Source organism: Pithys albifrons, chromosome 12, assembly GCF_047495875.1.
Source record: "Pithys albifrons albifrons isolate INPA30051 chromosome 12, PitAlb_v1, whole genome shotgun sequence".
Classification (NCBI taxonomy): domain Eukaryota; kingdom Metazoa; phylum Chordata; class Aves; order Passeriformes; family Thamnophilidae; genus Pithys; species Pithys albifrons.
In genome coordinates, this window is record NC_092469.1 from 7,922,723 (window position 1) to 7,940,435 (window position 17,713).

Below are 17,713 nucleotides of genomic sequence, written 5' to 3' on the forward strand. Positions count from 1 at the left end.
ATTTGTCTGCCTTAAGGGTACAGGTTTTTCTCATGATACCAGCTGAGGCCAGGATTATTAAAAGTGAAAAAAACCAGTCACAGACAGGCATCTGAAAAGGGAGCTGGGGAAGAAACCAGTCACCCAAGGGACACCCCTTGATTTAACAGCAGCTATGGGAGCCCAGGGGTCTCCAGGATGAACCTGCTCCCTCTGGCAGCAGTGAGCTTGTATGTGCCTCACACACACACACACCCTGGGGCCATCTGAAGAAGGCAGCTCTGGCCCTCCAGCTCCCTGCACTCCTCCAAGAGCAGTACAGCAGTAGGGACAGGGATACTCACCCCCCCAGTACCTCGTGACGACACACCGAGTAGCACGTTGTCAACTCTGTTTGCTTGACACTCACCATGCGATGCTCGAAGGGAGCTGGAGGAGAAGGGCTGTCATCTAAAGAGGAGACAAGCTGGTCACTGAGGTGTTTCTGCACACACCCCTGCACTGCTTCACCTCCCTCACGCCAGGGACTCCCACACACCCGACATGCCCATCACCTTGCTGTGCCTGCAAAGGGCAATGACAAGTCTCAGCTGCCTCCTGTGTTCCCAGTATCCACAGCTCCACAAATCCAGACCCTGGTGCTCTCCCCACCTCCAGCACTGCTGTCTTGAAGGGATGATCCCAGTATCTCCAGCAGGCATTGCTGGTACTGCCCCCAGTGCTGCTGTGGAGGCCACAGACACCCAGCCCAGCCCATGTCTGACTGCTGCCCACAGCTACCAATGCACACACTGAACCCAAACCTTCACACTGAGGTGCACTGCCCTCTCTCTCACCTCTTCTCTTTGTTCATAGTCTCTACCATGCCATCATTTTTTCACCTACTGGAATTCAGACAAGCACTGCAGTATCTGGCTAACATTAAGCATGCGATTCCTTCACTCTTTTTAGAGTGGCACACAAGTGAAATGACCCCTGCATTTGCAGCTGGCCCTGAGCAGGGAGGTGCTGAACATGTCCAGAATCACTCTGTTACTTCAAGAGAGGGACTTTCACTGCTTCTACAGATGAGGAATGAAGTCTCAGAACTGAGAACAGGATCCCACCTCTCAAGTCTCAACGCTGTTTTTTTAACACAGTAAACTCAGTGGACAACTTTAAGAGACCAATGTCTTAGTGTATGCATTAACAGAAAAGGCCACCTGAAAAAACTATCTGAAAGTTTGAAAAAAATTATACTTAATCATCTTTCCATTGTTACAGGGCAGCTGGAAAGGCCAGCACAAATACGCAGCTCTGGTGAACAATGGCAGTGATTGGTAAAATCATGAAATTGCTCCCAGCAGCAAGATTTTTGCAGATAATGTTCTAATTAAAGCTGCAAATATTAACATTAAAACTATTAAGTTTAGTCAGTTTGTGGTAAGCTAAAACAGTTAACCATCATCACTCAATGTCTGAGTTTTTCTAGGGTAAAGCTTCATTAAAGCCATTTTTGGTCATGCACATTGAAAGCATTTTTACAATTAATCTCCAGGTATGTTTGGGCTGTAATTTGATATGTATTCAATTCATCTCCAGCCACTGCTGAGAATGCCAGATCCAGATCAGGACATCGACCCATGTATGTACCTTCTGGAACACACACATATCTGTGCTGCCAGGAGCGAGTCCTCCCTGAAACAAGGCAAGTGTTCACACAGTGACACAGAGGAGACCTGTGGCCAGTAACAAACACAGCCCATGCCCAGGTACTCCTCCTGCAGTATCTGGTGTGCTCCGAGTCTCCAGCCTACAGCTGGTAAAGCATGCCTGGTTTGCATACTGTATCTTAAGGAATAAATGCTTTATCCAAAGAAAATAGATTTTTTTCAAAATTACTCATACTTCTGACCACACAAACACTTCACCCTATTTTATTGTAAATGAATTTTTTCCCCCAAAACACACTTTGTAAGAAGATTTACTAATGAAAAAGTTTGTGCAAATGTTAATTGCTTTTACAGCCAAAGATACCCAGGGCAAAACACTGTTCAGTGTAAGACACAGGTGTTCCACTGAGCACTGCTCCAGGCATTGTTCATACAACAGAGAGGAACAGCACAAACCCCTCACTGAACAAGTTCCCAGAGTAACCGTGAGCAGCTCACCGATGATCACTGTCCCCTGGGTGGGGAGGGCTCTGCCCCCCTCCAGCACCTTCGTCTTCTCTGGAGTCACTCCCGGGCACTGCCCAGCGTCACTTCCACTTCCCCCTGAAGGTGCAGGCTCAGAGTCTCTCCTCTCAGAGTTGGTACCTGTTGGGGATTCTTCTGCTTTTGCTGTTTCCTGATGAATTTTCACTTCTCTTCCCACGTCTTTTGCAGGCTCCTTTGCAGAGGTGTTCTGTGAGGTGACAGGCCTGCACTTTAATTCTGATTTCCCTTCAGCCTTTTTCCCTGGCTGGGGCTTGCTCAGGAATGGCTCCTGCTTTCCGGTTTGAGGTGCAAGTTCATTTTGCTTATTGTCCCCTTTAACTTCAGGATTTGGCTCAGTGCTGGTGTTTTTAGGACTCTGCTGAAGTTTTGATTTGTCAGGCAGCTGTTTGACTCCTTTCAAGTCTGCTGGTGTGGAGGATGTAGGTTTTACTTTGGAACCTTTACCCCTATGATCACTTACATTTCCTTCCTTGGCCATCTCAATCTTTTCTTTCTTATCAGTCCTGTGTTCACTGATGGATATCCTGCAGAGCAAACAGTCAACATTTCATTCAGATGGCTAACCTTGCTTTTTCAGCTTTGTGGGGGAAGAAACATCTATAAGTTTCCAAAACCATGGATTTCTACAGTGTTGATAACACCTACCTGTACTAATCCTCTTAGGAAATACTCACAAACTCTAAGGAAAGAGCACCAAAAAGCACTCTGATCCTTTTCCTGTGTCTTCATCCATGTACATTTCTGCCTTCTGCTGAACAAAATGTCTCACTCTACAAAGTGTTAATCCCACGTTTGAAAATTACCCACTTTTCGCAATTATTACAGTTGGTCTAATAAAATACCACTCATCTGGGCAGAGAGGGGTAGTAATTGCCTTCACAAATTACAGGCTGATTATTTAACTGGCTGACTGCTAATGTGGCTCTGCAAATGCAATGGTTTGCATCCACCCCCAGTCCTGTTCCAGCTGGCTGACTTGCACACTCAGACATCTGTCTTCTGAGGGGACAGCATTCTTTCCACAGCTTAAAAATCCAACTTTCATAAACTCTCTCCCTCCATCAATATTATTTTCCTTGGCATTCTAGCTACTGGAAAAGTTTAAAGAATTTTTTCCCCTCTTGTGTTGCCTAAAAAGAATACTGGTTAGAACCAAATCTCTGTGCTCCTAAAAGCCATTGGAGACATTGGTGTGCTGATGCTTGAGTCAGCTGTCACTGCCCCAGCTGTCATGAACTGCCTGATTTTAGTGAGGCTGAACTGAAACATGGAAAGTAGATTTTATACAATGGCAAGCAAAGAAAATTCGTTATCAAAGAGAGAGCATACCTCATGTTCACAAAGGTTATTGCCTCTTTTGGTGGAGCAACCTTATTATAAAAGATGTTACCAAAGAAAATGTTTCTGCTTTTGTATTCAGGAGTCTGAAGTTTCTCATTTTTAGTGCCTTTAACACCCTTTTGCTGTGCTATGAATCTCAGCTGGGTCAGTGTGAGCTATCAGAGCAGCTGAACACAGCTCTGAGCAAACACTTCCTCTGCTATCTAGACATGCCTGAACCCAGCAGGCCTCATGGGCATTTCTCCAAGCTGGGGAACACAATGTTCTCCTGACACTTCTGTGTGGGCTTACAAACTTCATTAAAAGTTGCATCCATTTTAGAGACATGCTTACGACTCTCATGTGACTTCACACTCAAAAGCATAATGGGTGCCCTGGGCAGGAAGGCTGCAGGTTCCCCTGGGGTTGGCTCCAGCTTCTGCCTTCCAGTCACCTGTTGGCCTCCTTCCTCCCCACACCAAAGTCTTTGGGGCTCAGGAACCCTCCTGTCCAAACCAACCAGCTGGTGCAGCTTCTGCCCATCCAAATTCACCCCCTGGAACATCATCATCAACCAGCACCGGCCTCCAAGGGGTTACAACAGCAGTTCCTCCCCAGCTTCACCAGCAGACTGAGCCACCTCCAAAGCACAGGCAGAGCCTCCAAGGCAGCACCGGGCAGGGAGCTGGATGGACCCACTCTGGCAGGGAGCTGGGATGGACCCACTCTGGCAGGGAGCTGGGATGGACCCACTCTGGCAGGGAGCTGGGATGGACCCACTCTGCCAGGGAGCTGGGATGGACCCACTCTGCCAGGGAGCTGGGATGGACCCACTCTGCCAGGGAGCTGGGATGGACCCACTCTGCCAGGGAGCTGGGATGGACCCACTCTGCCAGGGAGCTGGGATGGACCCACTCTGCCAGGGAGCTGGGATGGACCCACTCTGCCAGGGAGCTGGGATGGACCCACTCTGCCAGGGAGCTGGGATGGACCCACTCTGCCAGGGAGCTGGGATGGACCCACTCTGCCAGGGAGCTGGGATGGACCCACTCTGCCAGGGAGCTGGGATGGACCCACTCTGCCAGGGAGCTGGGATGGACCCACTCTGCCAGGGAGCTGGGATGGACCCACTCTGCCAGGGAGCTGGGATGGACCCACTCTGCCAGGGAGCTGGGATGGACCCACTCTGCCAGGGAGCTGGGATGGACCCACTCTGCCAGGGAGCAGGGATGGACCCACTCTGCCAGGGAGCAGGGATGGACCCACTCTGCCAGGGAGCAGGGATGGACCCACTCTGCCAGGGAGCTGGGATGGACCCACTCTGCCAGGGAGCTGGGATGGACCCACTCTGCCAGGGAGCTGCTGGAGCCCCGAGCCTCGAGCTCACCAGCCAGAGCCCCAGACCCACCAGGAAAGCACAGGGAGGTCCCTCTGCTTTCAGTCTTACTGCAGTAACCAGTGTGGAGGGACCCACACGTATAACTGCACACAAATGTTTGAAAAGAGGCCACAGTACTGAAAGCTTCCACCTTCTCCTGCCACATCCTCACATTTACCCTCCCGCTAAGGAGAAAAATATGTCTGTGTGCCAGTCCTCACAATGAGCCCTTTCCTTCAGGAAGTCTGTGTGCTCACACCAGGACAACTTTCTTTCATTTTGGTAATTTCTTCTTAATTAACTTTATTTGTTATTTTGGGTTTTGTGGGGTTTTCTTAAGAGTCCTACAATCCCAATAGTTACCTATGGCACAGGATTTAAGTCTCCACCCTATATTTGCAAATACGCCTCCAGAGTTTTCAAATTACAGTACCCGTACACAAAGTGTCGTGTTCTGTCATGGCTTTGTAAATAAATAAATCAAAGGAAAATGGAAAATGAAAGACATATTACAAAACATCTATGCAAGGAAAAGATTAGCCTGAGAGAGATTAATACATGAACAATTTTTAGGTAACCAAGACATTAAAAAACAGAACATGAAAACACTGAGGACAACAAACACAAGTTCTTTGGTTTTGTCATATACTAGTAAATATCTCACATTCGTTTCATCCCCGTGGTTAGAGAAACAAAAGAGTTGGGAAGCTCTGCCATGGTGGTCACCTTTCTGTGTTTAATACACTGAAGGTGATCATCTGAAACCCCTCCCTGCCACCCAAGCCCTCTGGCTCCTTGGCTTCACACAACTTGACTCATGGCCCTTTGAGTTTTTAGCCTTCACCACGGGCAAGGTCTCCCCACTCCTATCCCAGCATGCAGGAGCTGCCTCCTTTAATGTCCTGGCTTTCCTGTTTTTCCTTCCAACACATGAAATGGTTTCAGGTCACACCAAAAGCCACCAGCAAGGCCATTACCTGGTCCGTGTCCCTTCACAGCCCGTGTCAGACACAGCCTGGGATGTGCAGGGCGCAGCTTCCCGTGATGCCACACTCGAGGCTGCAGCTTTGTTTTCATTCTTCCCGAGTTTCTGATGAACAGGCTGCCCATGGCACCCATCTGAGCGTGGAGCTCTGTCCATATTCTGTGCTTTAGCAGCAGCATTTTGGTTGCCTACATGATCTTGATGTACGAAGGCAAGACCATTGTGCTGATTCAAAACCTTGACACCAATGTCCTTTTGCTGTTGGCAGCTTTTATTGCTGTGTGTTTTGCCAGCACCTTCTACCACTTGCTGCTGTGATGTCCTCTCTTTAACTTGGAGTTTGGAGTCAGATTTTTGGGCCACAGCTCCAGAAGTGTTCACCTTTTCACATGCTCCCTTGTTTTCATCCAGCTTTTTCCCAGTTTTTGTCTCTGAATAAGATAATCCATTAATGAACTATCCTTGGCAATAGTCATGGCAAAACAGAGAAGGGATAAAGCAACCCACCACTCAAAATAACCCACACAGTTAAATACAGCTGAAAAGATAAAAAGAAACTCCCTGAAAGCTTTAAAATCCTTACACTACCAGGCTTGAGACAGCCACTGCTAATGCTCATGGCTTAACCAGAGGTTTAACTGCTCTGTCTGATGCCTTCCCAGCACTGTGACACTTTGCACTTGGACCTCCAGAAGCAAATGAAAATCCTGCAAGGCTCAACTTCACTGTATCTAAAATCTGAAGTAGCTCTGCAAGCAAATATGGGCAGTTTGGGGACTGCAGACCCACCCAGGACCCTTCTGAACCCAATACACCCTCTGCCAGGAGAGAGGGGCAGAGACCCCCAAGGGACGCCAAGGGCTGAGACAGCACTGCCTGCATTTCCCACAGAACAACAAAGATGCTCTGTCACCTTCTCATGACAATGCCTGTGATTATCAGCAGTGGAAATTTCTAGGGTTACTTCTTTCAGCACTCCACATGCACAGATCATTGGCAGTTAAGGTTTGCTCACATCCCTGAGTGGCTTTTGAGTCAGAATTGGGACCGTCTGCCTTATTTTTGTCACTTCCAAAACGAGGGAGCTAAAAAGGGGATTGCCCACAGTGCAGAGGATTCACTGACAATTTGTGAAGACAACAGCATGACAGGGCCTGCTCAGCATCACATCCAGCCCTGCTGAACTGCACAGGCACCAACAGTGGGTGCAACAGGGCAATGCCCTGACAGATGCGTCCTAAATAGGAATCCAGCCCTGACAGGCCGATCAAACTGGCTGAGCAAAAAAAGATATTCCCAGCGTCATGTCCCCTTTTCAGAGAGGGGAGGAGGAAGGGCTGCCTCAGATGTATTAAGGGAAAAGAATTTATCAGGTTTGCTATGTGATATTGCCACTATCTTTGCAGTACCTCCAAATAAGCACTGCTCTCTGAATTCAACTCACTGAAATCCAAATTAAAAAAGCAATAAAAAATACCTGTGCAGCTAAACAAAGGTGCTATTTTAGTTTCTCTATCTTCTAGTCTTTCGTGGGGTTTGATCCTGGGGACAAATCATCTTTGGAAGAGGTGAGAACAATTCTATTTTCCCAGTGCAGTGGGCAAAGTCACTCAGTTACATTTGAGTAATTCAGGTAGTGGGAAATAGCAGCCTATTAATTTCCAGTTTGTCTGCTGCACATTCTAGAGTCAAAGCCTGCAGCATGCCTGGAGTGATACATACCTTCCAGAGGCTTCTTGCTTTCAGTTTGGGTTCCTCTGTTACTAAGCACATGCTTAGGTTTTGCACCGCTGTCCTCAGGCTTGTCTTTGGCCTAAAAATGACAGGGGAACACAAAAATAATAGTTACAGCCAAGAGGGTCTAATTCCCATTATGTAGGCATTCAGACTCTGTAAACTGGACACTGACACCTCTTAACTTCTGAATTTTTAGTTACTGTTGTGTTTACTGCCTTCTTCCAGTCTCTCCCTGCTTTTGCAGGCAGGCATACTTCTAAAACAAGATGAATACATTAGCTCAGTGCTTTACAAAATTTTCACTGTCATAGTTTTTGCCTCCTGTCATTTTTACTCATACTGATGAAAAAGCATGACATGTGAAACAAGAGAGAGTAGAAAAAGAAATGACACTGTATTTCTGTTGCTTTTTCACTGGTGACAGAATGAAAAGCAATGTCTCTGAATATATTTGCCAAATATAGTTGTCTCAGGGTATCTAAAGGCTCATTATTTGACCTGATAGAGGTGATGGAGACACCAAAAAGGAGCCTCCAGCTTTGTGGCAACTCATCTGGATGTACTTGATATTTCACATGCCACCTTTGGAATGATGAAAAACAGACTTAGTGTCTTCCAGAAGCAGATTTTTATTTTTAAGCAAAGTTCTCCCCCCAATTAATTTGGGAGGAGGAATATGTTGCAATAGCATCACTAAAGACTTGCCACAGCAATACATTTGAAATCAAATTTAAACTAAGTAATATTTACCAAAAAGCATTGTAAGAAAATAGGAGAAGGCATAACTTATCTTGTGGTTGGCACATAGTTAAAAATCTAGTGCTGAGCAGCCCCCTATCCTATTTGTACAAGCAAATAAGTACCATGTAAAACATTTCTGCAGATAACTGATTACAGCATAGATAGCTGCTCACCTGTTAGTAGAAGAGTTAAAGTTCATGCACCAACCCCATAGATTGCACAGAGCCTCCCACCTCCCCCTTCCCAAGTACAAAACACCCAAAGAGTAAAAGTAGTAAAAAAATCATTACCATTTTTATTACAGCTCTAAGCAAACCTGCAACAATGACCAGGGTGAACATTATTCTTGCAAAATCCTACATGCAAAGAAAGCCTTGGGTAAGTGACAGTTTAATGCCAGTGGGGTTTTCTGTCTAAGTAAGAAGTCAGAGGTTTGGGTCCTGTGAAGTTCAATTCATAGTCTTTTATTAATTTGTCTCCAACCCCACAGAGCTTCTTCCATAAGCATTCCCATGGCATCCCTGGAATGCTGTCACAGCATCAACAAACAGCTTCACCCAGAAATGCAAATGGGGCCTCCCCACTCCCCCACCCAAACCAACCCCATGATAAGCAGGACACTGGCACCAACAGCAAAGGCTGGAGAACAGAAACAAGCAGCCAGCAAGTTCTTTTGTGTGCAACTGTGGAGCTCTTTGGACATGTCTGTGCTGCCATCACACAACAGGCTGCAAAAACCAGACCAAAGTCAGCACCTGGCTCAGCAGGTCAACTTGTTTCTAAGTTCTCCTGTGCTTTGGTTCACATTACCCAGCCAGGTCAGTACACACCAGCCCTCACTAATTCAAGCCCAGGTCAGTCTGGGATCGAAGCACAGATATATCTTAAGGTCTTATAACTGACCTTGTGCTCCAACTTCAAAAACTGTTCATGACCAGAAACAAAAAAGGAGAACAATGATGGTCATATTGCACAACTGGAGTTTGCCATAAAGCTGCTTGCCCAGCACACCCAGCCTGTTCTGCAGAGCCTGGAACACTGACCTCCCCCATCCCAGCAGGCCATTGCACCTCTCTGTCTCTATCTGCCTGTCCACAAGACTTGGATGGAGCTCTGAGCCCCTTCCCTTTCCTCTTCTGCAAACACAGATGTCTGTGCATGGTGGTTACTCAAGACCCAAAGCCAGCAGTGTGCTGGGAGCCCATGGGAATCCTTCCTCTGGGATCCCTCCTCACAACACCTCACTTCTTTTACATCCCTCTTCACTGCTCTTCTCACCTGGAAACGTACAATTTGGAAACAAAATTAGTTTGTCTTCTTTATGTTCCTCTTCACCTGCCACTGACACAAAGTGTGCCAGTTCAGTCCAAGGTGTGAATGAGGCCAAGGACAGGACCTGTCTCCAGCCATTCTGCAGTGACTGCAGGCAGTGACACGGAACAGCACAGCTTTAACCAAAATTGCCAAACTTTCCCAATACTCCAAAAATCTGTAAAACTGAGATTGGAACTGCAAGTACAAGCTTTATCTCTATCCTGATTTACTAAGGCATAATTTATTGTTCTCAGTACTATGGAAACACTTTATAAATTCTTCTGTCTCCTTATAGTTCAGTTCATTTGTCAGACACCGGCATTTGGAAAAGGCAGACCAGGACAGCACCCAGACAGCCTGAAAAGGCACACTGGCATTGAGCACTGCCTTGTTTTCCTAAAAGTTTAGATGTACCTTCCCACCCAAACTTTAGTTTTGGTGAAAATTAATTGGATTAAGATACGAAAGGACATTTTCATTTGAGCTCAATTCTCCTTAGTATAATCACACCCCCCCCACACAAGGAAATTCTTGGAATGAGTAAACATATTCCAACTCTTGCAGTTTCCCTCCGTTTCATCCCCATGGTGGATTACAAGCCTTAGTGAAAAACGAAAACTCCCATTAGCTAAAACTAATTCCAGATGTAGCTAAAGACAATTTAGATGTCCAAGGATATATAAATCTACTCAGAAACACGACCCTAAGTCAGTACAGGTTTTAGTAACTGGTGCTTTTTTCAGCATTCATGAACAAACACAGAAACAGAAGCTTCTCCCCACAAAAATGCTTCCCTTTCACTGGGGCCTCAATTCAGTCACTAATGGGAGTGACGTTGCTGAGCTTTGAGCACTGGGAGCAGCTGAACTTTCCCTTACAGTAGCAATCCACTCCTCACACTTGTGCCAGGGCTTGGGGAACCTCAAACATTGGCCTGCAAGGCACGTTTGGTGCCTGCCCTCAGAGCCTTGCAATTCAAAGGTCACGGCAGTAACCTGGAACACTGGAAGGAAAACACGAACTGTACATTATGCAAGAAATCAACAGGAGGGCCTAAAGCCCTTCTAAATCAAAGTAAAGTAAGAATAGTAAAACTAAACCAACCTCAATAGGGATTTCCAGCAGACTCCCCTTCTTCCAGGGCACAATGCCTTTGAGAATAAAATCCACTACTTTGGAATTTTTAAATACTTCTCCCACGAACGTAATAACTTTATCCAGGGTATCCACCCTTTTCTCTATCTTTGCCAGCCTCTCCTTATGCTTTGAGGCATCTAGCTGGGCAGCTTTCATCAGCTTCAGCACTTCTGAGCACATGCTCTGCACCTCAGCCTGGGCAGCACTGTCCGATGCCTTTGGCCCTTCCCGCACTGCATCAGGCTCAGCAGGAGCTGCTCGGGCTACTGGGACCTTGCTAAGGCCTTTTTCTACACCATCAATGCCTCTGTCAACTCGCTGCAGTTTGCCTGTCAGATCTTCCTGGAAATGCAACAGTTTGTCCACCTTTTCGTTCAAGAGATAGAGTTTTTTGTCCACCATACTTAAATTGGTCACTTTTGCAGGCTGTAACTTTGCCAGGGCATTTCCCTCTGCGAGGTCCAAGCTCCCTGCAGACATTGTGTGCAGACAGCAGGATGTCAGACAGATTAGGCTGGCTTTTCATTAATCATAAATTAGAAAATGAGGCTCTGAAACACCATCTTCTTCAGCTATTCCTATACCAGACAACCTCACTTACTGGAGTCACTGGAGCATATCATGAGATAGCGACTGCTCAGGAGATTTATTTCTGTGTTATCTATTTCTTACTGTGGGCTCTCAGGGATGGAGGCAATTTGGCACCAGACTATGTTTTCTTGGGCCTCCTTGACGTCACAAACCCATTTAAAATTCTTTCTCGAGTGGCTGTTGATAGGCAAACATCCCAACAATTGCCAATGCCTGCGCAGGCCTTCGCAGGGAGGAGGATTGTTTTTATGACCAGTTTTAGTTCTGTGATAATGAAAAGGTGCTAGAACATTTCCCTTCATTAAACAGGAAAACTATATAAGTAAATTTGCTGGCCTTGTGCTAAAGCTTGGAAGAAATCAGCTTTGTAGCTGCAGAGCACCCATCACAGACACAGGGGACACTCTTTAGGTTGGCTGGCACTCGAATTTAAAAATAGAGTACAATGACAATGACCTGAAATACGTATCTAACACCAGCATGTCTCTGTCAACTGAAACTTCTAAAATTAAATCTTTCTCCAGGGTTATAAAAATGAAGCGAGTTAAAAACATATCGTAATGAAGGCACAGCAGAACTACTTGAAAAAAACTATTAAACCATAAATCTTAAAGGATTTGTTGCTGGCTTTTCGCTTCTGAATCACAGCATAACTCCTACAACAATTGCAGTCACTAGAGAACAGAAAGAGCCACTTCATGCTGCTCAGCCCCCACAGCCACAGTTCTGAATGCCTCAGAAACACTAATGAATGTGTCCCCACAATGCAGCACAGAAGGGGAGTCAGTTCTCCTCCACAGAGGATGAACTGTGGCATCAAGAGAGAAAGCAGTTTGTCCATGTCAGATGTGTCATTGTGTCACACAACTGTGTCCAGCTCTCCTGGGTCCCTTTTCCCTGCTGTGTTTGTAGGGCAGGGAGGAGAAGCCAGTGGGGAAACTGATGCTGCAGGAGAGAGGCGAGACAGGACAATGGAACCACATCCACACTGTGGGCTTTGCAATACTGAGCATCCCTTCATCTCTCCTTCCCTCCTCATATGGAAGGGGCATATGGAAAAAAAAAAGTAATTTTTAAAGTGAATTTCTTATATGAGATGGAACATGCTAGGTATTAAAATCCTTCCTGCAGAGTAGTAGCAGCATTAAAATTACCCTCTCCAGATAATGTTGAGTCCTTGCCATGCCTGTAAGATGAGGATTTTTACCTTTACAATAAAAAAATCCCCATTTTGTTACATCTGCCAAGACCATCATATAGTTATAACCAACCTGGTGACTCTGTGACATTTAGAGCCCAATAACTGTCTCTACAAAACATACCAAAAGCTTTAAGACTTGGACTGTTCATCACCTTCATGGGAGTTTGAATGCCAAGCAATGCCTTTAGAAGAAAATTTGGCTTGGGAGTTGGCATTTCATGCCATGTCACTTCTGACAAAAAACTATTTTAAAGCCACTGGTATTTTCACACTGGTCTGGGATGGAATGGCATAATTTTTTTGATATGCCATAAAACTCAGTAAAATATACAGCTTTAACTTGAAAGTTTGGGACACTGACAATAAAAACCTTGCAACTCAACTACTGTTTCTGATGTCAATTGGTGTCCTGTGGATTCCTGCTCATTTCTCCCAGGTAACAAAAAATGAGTGCTGTGTTCTGCACTGTGCAGGCAACTGCCTCAGTTCCATTATCTGCTGAACTGAAATGAACTTTTCAGACACCTATAAAATACCTCCAAGATATCAAGTATCTCAGGAATGCAGAGAAAAGGAGCACAAATGCTGGAGAACCAGAACCACAAGTGACCCTGAACTGATGATGCTGAAGATACTGCAATTCTCAAGAGGGAACTGAGACTTTGTTCCTCTTTGGCTCACAGCCCACACACACTCTCCCAGTTGTGAAAGGGAGATGTCAGAAAACAAGAGACAAATTCACATTCAAAACAAAAAAAAATCTATCATATGGCAGTTCAGTTACAATTCCTCCTTACTAGCTCTGATCCAAAGGAAGGAAAAAAACCACAAAGATGCGAGTGAATAGAAAATAAAAAGTAAAAAAAAATCTACAGCATGTACTAAACTGACAGCAGAGGTTTATGCTCCAAACAAGAAATGTCACAGAGGTTAAAACCAGCTGCTCAAACAGATCATCTCATTAGATTGTTGCATTGCTTCCAACAGCACTGTAAAACCAGAGCTGGCTGAAGATATGTAAGCAAATGAAAAAATAACTTTTTATATGACCTATAAAAAGTCAGAGCTTAATAGACAACTTGAAGGCTTTGGGAAAAGGTGGCAGTGGCTGCAATGCAGCAGAGTTCTAAGGAGATGGAGAACTCAATATGGCAAAACCTCAGGAGTTTACCAAAGGAAAATCTAAAGGAGCTAAGCTCAAAACAACCTGGGTACATCTCCTAAACACTGCTAGTCCCAGTAGGAAAATACAGAAAAACACCAAGAAGTATCTTTTACATAATTAGAAACCAGTTGTCAATTTTTTCAAGTTACACTGGAAATCTACTTAATCTACATCTAATTGATGCAGCTCATTAACTTACTCCTCCTACTTTTCCCCCAGCAAATAAAACGCTAACTGAACCTTTTCAGAGAACCTAAACTTATGAAAAATTAAGCCTAATTAAGCCTAATTTTTCATAAACAGCATGAAAGTTAATTATGTCCACAGAATAATGGTGCAGCAACAGAGCAATTGTCACAACAATGGCAAGCACGAACCTGGCACCAGCTCTAGTTCAGAGGAGTAACTTCCCAGGCAGGGTGTGCCACACAGTCTGGTTAAGTCCATCTGATTCAATGGTTGGGTTTCCTGCTGAGACCAGATCGTAGCAGGAACCAGACTACATCTGCTTTAGAAGCCAAGAACCTGACACTTCATGTGTCAGTCATGTTGGCTGCTGGTTGGAATCCACCTGCACAGTAAAGGGGTCTCTGGAGCACTGTTGGCATCCCCAAGTGACCCTGGTGGGACACAACTCAACAGTGACTCACTCACAGCACTGTAACATCAACTCAACCTTAACAGTCACTATAGGAACACTTTTTTAGGTCCATCTATATATTTAATGAGAGAAAACAGCTAACACAGTACACCAGGAAACCCTCTTTCAAGGCCTGACTCCTTCCTTCACTTCCATTTTATTCTTTTCCGGACAACAGACCCCAAGGCCGGCGCTCCCAGGCAGGGGCAGAGCCAAGGACAGGCCACGGAACCCCAGAGCATGTGCACCATTGTAATGCATCTCTGCCCAGCAGCTGCCAGCAGGGAGCTGAACAGATCAATTATGACATTGCATTGACATCAAAGTGATGAGATTTCCAGATAACACTGTTTGCCATTTGCCCACATGGCTACCCAAGAACCCCAAAGCCCTCCTGCCAGGTTACTCTGCCTCCCAGGAGGACACCAGAGCACCTGCTGCCCAGCCTCAGTCTCTCACTTGACCTCAGAGCTTATTCTGGCCACCAAGTCTGTCACTCATAGAAACTACATTAAGAAGCTCATTATTTTTACTTGTCACTCTTTTCTTTCAACTTATTTTTTAAACCCAAGCAGCCACTAAACTATTTAATTAACTTGGACCAGAAAAATGGTAACTGTTAATGTTTCCCTGGTAGGGTGATAAGGATTCACCCTCCCACTCCTCCAGACCCTCCAACAAAGAGCTCTCCTCTGGAAACTGAAAAGTCATGTTGGTCACTCTGCTTTCCCTGAATTTCAGTGATTTTGTATCTCATGCAGTCAGTCTCTCACAAAGGGAGGGACATTTAAGGGTCCCTGATTTTAAGGATCAGCCACAAAAGATCCCCTTGGATTCAAGAAGCCTCTCATTTACAAGGTGCTTTCTCACTCCTACAAGGGTCTCAGCTGAGAACCCGAGGCCCATTTCACCCCTGCCCAAAGCCCTTGTGTCCATGGCACTTTGCTCAGGTACATGGAATAGTAAGTCTGTAGGGATCTGCCATAACAGAGTAGTCTTGGCTGTGCAGCAACACCAACAGGAATAACATCAGGAAAAGCAAATCCTCATCAGTGAACTGATGGGATAGGCCTCTCAGTACCCCCTGGTGCTTCTCTGAAAGAGCTCTGTCAGAACTCAGGAGGTTTTGTTTCTGAACCACTTTGCTGTCTTAAATCAACCATCAACAGACTCCAGAGCATTAATTTTAAGCAACTACATAAACATTTCTCTGCACTCATAAGAGGTTCCTGAATTAAAACTAATAAACCATTGATTTGGGAATTTGGTTGTTAGATTAGTGACAAATTAATCTCTAAAAGCATTGCAGAGACAGCTGTAGTGTAAACTCAGACTCACTGATTGTCAGGGCTAAACTACAAAAACAGCCCCAGGTCCTGGCACCAGAAAGCCAAAATCACTCAAGAGGAAAGCAATCAAATAACACTGCTGATAAAAGATCCAGGATATAAATGGCTTGCATTTCATATTAGTTGATATCAGGAGTATTTGTCACTAAAGGGTAATAGGGCAGTTCCAGTCACAAATATAGTAACAGTACATCAAGATCTTCTGTGTGAGAAGTTAGGAGAGCAGTAACTCTGGGCTGGATGGTGGCAGAGGCTGCAGCAACACTCTGCAGAGGGAAGGGAGCTGCAGCTGGCAAGAGTCTGTACACACAGCCCTGAAAATGGGGAAATACAGAGGGCCCTCACTCTTGTTCAGCCACAATAGGAGGGACAGGGAAATTCTGCAAAAGTTCATCTGAACTGAATCTAGTGAAGACTGGATCTTATGAAATTCTGTATTTACCAAAACCCAGATAAAAGGGTCCCAAACACACCCACAGCAGTGACTGGCAGCTTCCTACCTGCCCTACCAAGACAAGCCATCACTGATGGTCATGGCAACTGCCTGACAGAGAGGGATGACCCAGCAGCCAGCTGGGAACTTGTGCCAGTGTTTTCAAGTAGGTTGGAAAAGACCTCTGAGATCATCAAGTCCAACCTATGACCAAACACCACCACATCAACTGGACCATGGCACTAACACTGATCATTTCTAGCCCTAGGACTGATAATTCTGTATAAAGCAAACTCAGAAACAAGAAGGTAGGTCAGCTAAGCATCAAATCTGTAGCAGGACAAGTCAAGAAAGATGTAATTCAAGCTGTGCTGATTCCTAAAGAGGTGCTGAGAAGTAGCCAGGACCCTGAAGCTTCCCACATCAGGCTTCTGGGGACTTCAGCTGAAACTGGGAACAGGAATCCTCCAAGAAAATATCCAGAACAGACACATCATTTCTTTCTAACTCTACCAAGCCCCACACAATACCAGTGACTATGCAAGGACAGTGCTGGAAGGAATCAGGTCTCTGAAGGGAAGCATTCAGGACCTGAAGTGAGAAGCATGCCCAAGTTGGATGAGTCAGAAAGCACATGTGCTGCTCCAGCCTGAACAACAAAACAAGGACACAAATGAGAGTGAAAGGTGAGCCACAAATATAGAAGACAACAGCAGGAGGACCTGCTAGCTCCTGCTATCTCACTTCAGCCATGGAGAAGGTGAAAACAAACCTGGTTTGTAATGTCAGAGACTATATATAGTTTACTACTCTAGTTTCTGGGATATGAACTGTCTGAAAGGATACTCAATAGAATATATTTAGATTGCAGACCACTATCCTCTGGTGCAAAATTTAAATCAGAGCACATGACATCTTTCTCTTGAGTTTCCACAATGCCTGGGAAGACAGTGCTAACAAGTGAGGTGCTCAGAAATTTTCCAAACAAGTGTTTTTCTAAAAATGCCAATCCTTCACAATGGCTTCCCACTTCCATTCATTTTTGCCAGTCTGCCTGCCTTTCTGCCAGCTCTCCCCAGCAGTGTGCACAGAGCCTGCCAAGACTCTGGACCCCAGCATGGGAATTCAGAGCTCTGCAGTTCAGACTGCCCCAGAGCCTGGGGTCCCACACCTGCTCTGCTGAGGACAGGAGTCACTCCCCAGGTGAACAGGAGCCCAAACTGTAGGTGTCAAGGCCTGATCTCCACCAGCCCTATCCCAGCACCTTTACACCCCAAGCACCAACCACACAAAATGGGAGACAAATGTTCAAAGAGATTAAAATAAAGGTAGTTGTTGTGCAGTGCAAGACATTCAAAAGCAATCACCCAAAGGTCAAGATGAGCACCAACAGTACTGGAGGAGTAACACAGATAATGCCGCACAGGATTCCCAATAAAAATGTCTGAGTACCAAAAGCAGCAAGATGTTACCCAAAAGAAAACCCAAACCCAACCCACAGAGTGGAATGCACACCCCCAACCACAAACATGAGCATCAAGATTA

At 45.5% G+C, this 17,713-nt stretch overlaps 2 protein-coding genes across 2 annotated transcripts in view; one reads left to right on the forward strand and one right to left on the reverse strand.

Moving 5' to 3' along the window:
- ORC6 (origin recognition complex subunit 6) overlaps positions 1-1,813 on the forward strand; it is a 19,692-nt gene extending 17,879 nt beyond the window's left edge. Inside the window, exon 7 of the mRNA XM_071567461.1 lies at positions 1,561-1,813. Within this exon, the coding sequence (XP_071423562.1) occupies positions 1,561-1,685 (125 nt within the window). The 3' untranslated portion in view covers positions 1,686-1,813. The remainder of the gene's footprint in view (positions 1-1,560) is intronic.
- Positions 1-11,287, reverse strand: part of MYLK3 (myosin light chain kinase 3) — a 22,369-nt gene extending 11,082 nt beyond the window's left edge. The window contains exons 1-6 of the mRNA XM_071567464.1: positions 10,757-11,287; positions 8,629-8,694; positions 7,583-7,673; positions 5,853-6,291; positions 2,130-2,701; positions 324-429 (exon numbers count right to left, since the gene is read on the reverse strand). Coding sequence (XP_071423565.1) covers positions 324-429; positions 2,130-2,701; positions 5,853-6,291; positions 7,583-7,673; positions 8,629-8,694; positions 10,757-11,269 — 1,787 coding nt within the window. The 5' untranslated portion in view covers positions 11,270-11,287. The remainder of the gene's footprint in view (positions 1-323; positions 430-2,129; positions 2,702-5,852; positions 6,292-7,582; positions 7,674-8,628; positions 8,695-10,756) is intronic.
- Positions 11,288-17,713: the final 6,426 nt, after the last annotated feature.